Source organism: Mycena indigotica, assembly GCF_014461135.1.
Source record: "Mycena indigotica strain 171206Taipei chromosome Unknown Mind.scaff0015, whole genome shotgun sequence".
Taxonomy (NCBI): domain Eukaryota; kingdom Fungi; phylum Basidiomycota; class Agaricomycetes; order Agaricales; family Mycenaceae; genus Mycena; species Mycena indigotica.
Genome location: NW_023503014.1, coordinates 1,272,639 through 1,278,638, shown reverse-complemented (window position 1 = coordinate 1,278,638; position 6,000 = coordinate 1,272,639). Strand labels below are relative to the sequence as shown.

General features: G+C 50.5%; 1 protein-coding gene across 1 annotated transcript; it reads left to right on the top strand.

Moving 5' to 3' along the window:
- Positions 1 to 461: 461 nt before the first annotated feature.
- MIND_01340400 (Pumilio like protein) lies at positions 462 to 1,804 on the top strand (the record flags this gene model as incomplete). Its single annotated transcript, XM_037369848.1, has 6 exons — positions 462 to 716; positions 769 to 885; positions 934 to 1,029; positions 1,081 to 1,287; positions 1,326 to 1,593; positions 1,647 to 1,804. The coding sequence occupies 6 exons, from the start codon at positions 462 to 464 to the stop codon at positions 1,802 to 1,804; spliced, it is 1,101 nt and encodes a 366-aa protein (XP_037213844.1).
- Positions 1,805 to 6,000: the final 4,196 nt, after the last annotated feature.

Sequence of the window (6,000 nt, the reverse complement as noted above, 5' to 3'; positions counted from 1 at the left end):
GTACAAGCTTCCACCTCTTCGACATCACCTCTGCCTCAACAATCATGGCATGCGTTTGGACCTGAAGCCTTTCCTGAATGCGCGCACTGGCACTATGCAAGTCTAGATCTGAATGCTTACCGACCACCGATGTCCCCCATATACCATTGTTCGACCACCGATGCCATCGTTCAACCAGACCTTTTGCCTGACCCAAGGCAACCGACCTTTTTCGACTACAACTTGCCCCCGCCGTTTCAAGTTTACTATCCAACCTCTCCGATACTTTGTCAACCGCCACCCATGCTTCCTTCGAAACTGCCTCCAATGCCGGTTACAATAACTGAGAAGAAGATTGAAATGCAGGTATGAACTTGACGCCACTCTTATTGTCTTACGTTATTGACAATGGCAAATTTAGTACAACTTACAACAGCAGCTATGTAGCATCACGCAATGTGATGTTTCCACCGCTCTCTCCCATGAGCTATCCTCCTCAGCCTGATTATAGGAACCAAATCCTCAATATGTACGGTGGTGGGACTGGGTTTGGTATGATGGCGCGCGGAAGTCGCCGATTCGAAACCCAAACACCCTCATTTACTAGTAAGATGCTGGACCAGTTTCGTTTGGCACACAAGCTCAATAGTGCCACAAGTGAAGAAATCCAATGCGTATTCGATGAAATCGACCCCGACAATACATTACATCTAATTCAAGATGTTTTCGGTAATTATGTGAGTTGCTTCAACTTTTGCCGTCCCCAGCTTACGACTCTGCTCACTGCAGGTAATACAGAAGCTACTGGAACATGGTACCCAGGCCCACAAGGACACTCTTGTTGGTGCCATGGAAGGCCATATCATCTATCTATCATCCAATGTCTATGGCTGCCGCTTGCAAAAAGTCAAGTCGACGTCTAACCAACTTACGAATAGCTAACAACAATGAAAGGCTTTTGAATGTGTAACTCCGGAGCAGCAAGTCAAGTTTGTTCAAGAACTCGAGCCCCATATTCTCAGATGTGCCAAAGACTCGAACGGGAATCACGTAGGTGATCTACCTGAGGCTGGGGAATGAACATGACTCATTCGCATCAAGGTTATTCAGAAGGTTATCGAACGAGTTTCCCCTGACAGACTTGGTTTCATTTCAACATTCATCGGCCACGCCCATGGGCTTGCTTCTCATCCATTTGGCTGTCATGTCTTGCAACAATGTCTCCGTCACCTTCCTGAACCATACACCCGGCCACTTCTCGATGAACTTACAAGTCATACCGCTAATCTTATGCAAGATCAATTTGGGGTCAGTGCTAGTACTTGCCTTTCTTTTTCCTCTTCAAGTTGGCTTATTGCGTTGGTTGTAGAACTATATCGTCCAGTTCATTCTGGAAAACGGATTGCCTTGCGACCGATCGTCCATTCTTACTCAGCTTCAGCGGGCGTGTGCTAGCAATGGCTTGCCACAAGTTTGCCTCCAACGTCTGTGAGAAGGCGATGATCTTTGGTGACTCAGATGGTCGCAAGGCGATAATCGAAGAACTGATGGGACCGGCTTTGCGACCTGATGGCCTGACACCAATCGGGTTGCTCATGAAGGATCAATACGGCAGTGAGTTTTCCAACTAAGAAGACTGTGATAAGCCCTTCTCACTCGCGATTCAGATTATGTTCTCCAGCGAGCGCTTGCAGTAGCGGAAGGCGAGCAGAAAGAGGCTCTCACCAATGCTATTCGTCCCCAACTGGCCACTATGCGCAAACATGCTGCTTACAGCAAACATCTTGCCTCTAGTGCGATTTTCTTCCACTTCTCATCCTTCTGAAGCTAACTTTTTGATTCAGTCGAACAGGAATTGCGGAAACACGCGCCCAAGCCCGATTGTGTATGTATAAGTTCTTGTCTGAAGAAATAATTGGAGATATATAATTGCATCACACACTGCGAATCCGTTCTTTCTATGTATATCTTGTTTTTATGGCCTCAACGCTCCTAGCATAGTCAAGCAAATACGTGCAAATAGCTGCGTCATAATGGCGATCACGTGTCCGCATTTTTCCCCGCCGTCCCTCAGGCGACCGTCAATATCGTCAGCGACTTGCGCATCACCACTAGGAAGCTCTGAAGACGCTCACAACAGCCAAACAACGTCGTCCGACGGTGACAACACGCTCACAAACCGGCCAACCCCTCAAAAACGCGTCCAACGGTCAATCCAGTCCCCATTTCCATGTAGAATGTAAAGCTGGGACATACACTAATGTGCTTAGGTGCGATTGGACTTGTCATATGTCATCTCATCTGAATTTCCAGGCAGATGCTTTTACCCGTCATCTGGGCCCTGGCTCTTTTTTCTGCTCGTGCTCGCTGTCATCAAGCGTCCTTTCTACGAGAAGGACTACAAGAGCACTTCGGCTCTTAATCGACATCTTTCCAACTGCTCTTCGAAAGCCCAAGGCCAGCAAGAGAATGTGCGGGCTGTCGTTGCCCATGACGCGGATTTGGCAGCTATTCGGGAAGCAGAAGAGGCTGCTCAAGCCCAGATACAAGCTCAATGTGCGTGGCCGTTTTCGCTGTGGCCAATTAACCGCAGGCCATATTTCGAGCGAGGCGGTGCGCTGGATTCGCAGACGGGAGACCAGACATTTACGGATCGACTTTATGGCGAAGAGGCGGGGCAAGAACTGTCTCAGCTGGAGATTGAGCAACTCCAAGGTGCGTAACTGGCTTCTGTGATATATTCCTTTACTTACAGTTTGTAGAAAACAGCGTCAAGATGAACGCGCTCCTCTCGATCTGCGTGGAGAGTTGGAGCGTTACCAGGCGCGGCTAATAGAGGTCAAAGGGGAAATGGACGAGCTGAGAGAAGAGGGACATGTTATTCTTGGAACGTGAACGGCTGCGGCGCGCGAGCTCAAGGAGGCCAATGCAGCATTGGAAAAGTGGGAAGCGGCAGCAAAAGGTGCAGCTCCGCTTGCCCATGGCCAACTTGTCTTTCCATTGTGGTACACGTAGATTTAGTCTTGAAAGGGAGTAGAAGGTATGTATGATGAAGAGAACGAGGAATTATACAATGGAGAAAAGGTATAAGGGGGATTAGGTGTAAAAGGTATGGTGTTGGTCATGGATGAACTGGAAGACGGAGGGTGTCCAGTATAGGCCATGTTTGTTATATCTACAAGAGGTGGACGAGGAAGATGAGTTCATGGTGTGATATCGGCGGGGGGGGGAGTCGTGTCGTTGGTGAAGGAGCGGAATGAGAAGGTGCTGGGGTATTATCCTTGATGTTTTCAGCATTCTCGGATACGGCCGCTGCCCAGCTCAGCGAATCGCGGGTCTGCACGTACATCAGGGTTCTGGTCAAGATGGTTCGTAATGCGCTCTAGGAGCTGCTTGTTCGTGCCGTCCATCGAAATTCCGAGGGCATAGGCAATGGTCTTGAGGTTGTTCTTCTTCCGCCCTGTCAATGCCCCGCGGAAAACCATGCTCGACGCGTTCATCACACGGTCCCTTTCCTCTTCACGTTCCGAGGCCTCCGTTCATCTTCTTTTCGAGATTTCTCTGCCTCTTTTTCCCGCTGCTCAATCGCGTTCCTCGACAAGTCGTAGACCCTCCTCGGAAGTCGAGGGACGAGCCTCAACATTGAGTTTCGGTCGAGCTGATTGCCTACCCTCCTTCGCATTGACACGTTGTTGCATTTGATTGATTTGGGAGCCAGCAAGGGTGACATGAGCACCCAGAAAGCGCGCTTGTCGCCGAGAGACTCCACATACTCACGAGCGATCTTTGCTCGTTTGGCTGGCGGTGCACTTGCAAAGTCCATTGGAGTGGAGCGACGGGTACCGCGGCGAGATGAAGGGCATGGAGTTACTAAGGATAGGATGGTAAGAGTGGGAAGTGCAATCCGTGGGGTCCGAGAGAGAAGCTGGGGCCGAGGAAAGATGGAAGGGTCGATGTAACTCGATGTTTTCAATGTTTTCGGCAGTGTAGGGCGTAGTCTTGATGATAGATATAGACGTCAGCGAAGGTACCATCCTTGAGCTTGATAGCAAAAGGATGGCCCGAGGCCAACGACAGATCGGGGTATTCCTTGCCGCGACCAGGGAGGGCCAAGGGAATCAAGGGAGAATGCGGCAGAGAGTTGGCGGAGAAGACGAGCGGTTGGATGGCGGGCAAATCGAACGAGGGGGCAAGTCGTTCTGGCGATGACGTAGGTCAGAATTTAATCGCAACTCTCGGCCCTAGCGTTGCTCCTAATTGTTCCATGTTTGCGATCGTCAGGAAGGGTCAGGCAGGAAGCGTTCTGCCAATTCAGATGCCTTGCAAGCATTTCGATGTGTTTGCGGTCCATCCGCATTGAAGGGAGCTAGCTTTTCTTTTCTAGCGCGTTGAGCCCAAATTAGGGTCAGCGGACTGTCTGAGACGGCGAAAAGAGCGTCGTATGAGCTCCTGTTACAGCTTGGACGACTTCCGCCTTCCATGCCTCGCGTATTTTGTTGACGCAGAGCGCAGTCAACAAAACGCAAGACTTGCCACACCACGGATAGCGCAGAGCGCGCCCAACAGTGGTGGTGGTGGCGGTCTTGGGAAGAAAAGCGTGACGTGACTGATGTCGTCACCGCGGATCATAAACCGCGGCCATCCTTCGAGCGCGTTTTGCGCTTCCTTGCAACTCATTTAGGTATCGCGTCCAGTCGTTGTTGACCGCGCTCTGCGTCCCGCGAACCACTGAGTCTACTCCTCCCTTACCCTAGCCAAATTCCATTGCCGCGCTTTCAACTTTCCTCCCTCGTTTGTCAATGAGTGTCCGCGGCTGCCCCACATCTTCCTCCAGGACCGAATATTCTCGGCCTGCGCCGCCTGGAGAACGCGGTATTACGTCCTCTCTTCTATGGGTTCGTCAAAAAGACCAAGTTGAGGAAATTCTGTGGTTTGGGACCCAGAAAGGTTTTGTTTGTGCTTGGCGTTGCTACCAAGGGGTGCGTTCGCAGTGATTCCATTAACTTGACTGACTCAAGAGTCCTTGACAGAAATTTGAAGAAGTATTCACAATGGCACTGGAGGGGTCCGCCGAAATCACTTGCCTCGCTTACGATTCCGTCAACAATCGTTTAGCCTTGGGAACTCGACGCAACCGCGTTCAATCTTGGTCTATCAGCGCGCCGAAAGAGAAAGTGCGCTGGACAGCCGAGTTGATTTTCGACGTCGAACTTGATAGCCCAGGGGCTATCGATTTCCACAGGAACATGCAAGAGCCGGACCGGCTCATATACGTCTATATCTCTGAAAGCCCTGGCCGGCGTGTACGCCAATTTCAGAAGATGGTCTATTCCAACTGACTTTCTGAATAGTTGGACGTTGAACGGGGAAGATGGTACCGTTCGAAGCAGTTGGGATGCGGGGGCCGGAATGTAAGTTATTACTTGCTAATTGATCAGAACTGGAGCGCCGCGTTTAGTGGATTCCTCGCTCCAAACGTGGACCAGGGCGTGTTTGGGCTTGGAGACATGCAATCCGGACCAGCCATCTACCGATATCGTGATAATGTTCGCACTCAAACCCTTGATGTTCCTCACCGACGCGAGTGGCTGCGACCCTTGCAGTTCCGTTGGGCCGATCGTGGCACCACGATCGTATCTGGAAGCGACCACGGTGATATATATATATTTGACTATCAAACAGGTGAAAGGCAGCAGAAGGTTCAAGTCAGCACAGATGGCGAATGGGTCCAGGCCGTTGCAGTGAGTATTTATCTCAATGAACTCCCACAATTGTCTGAGGTCCTCCCAAGGTTGCCGAGATTGAAGAGATTTCCACCATTTTTGCTGCCCAAAGTCGTATGACAGAAGGCAAAGAAGACATTGTCGTCTACAAACGGTTACGGGCAGTAGGGTGGAATCTGTTCATGGAACGGATATTTTGGCCTCTGATGGTGTTGGGATTCATGATATTCTTTATGCAGAACTTCGTCATGCCTTTGATGCCAGCCGGAGGCCAGGCGACAGCACACCGCGGACAATA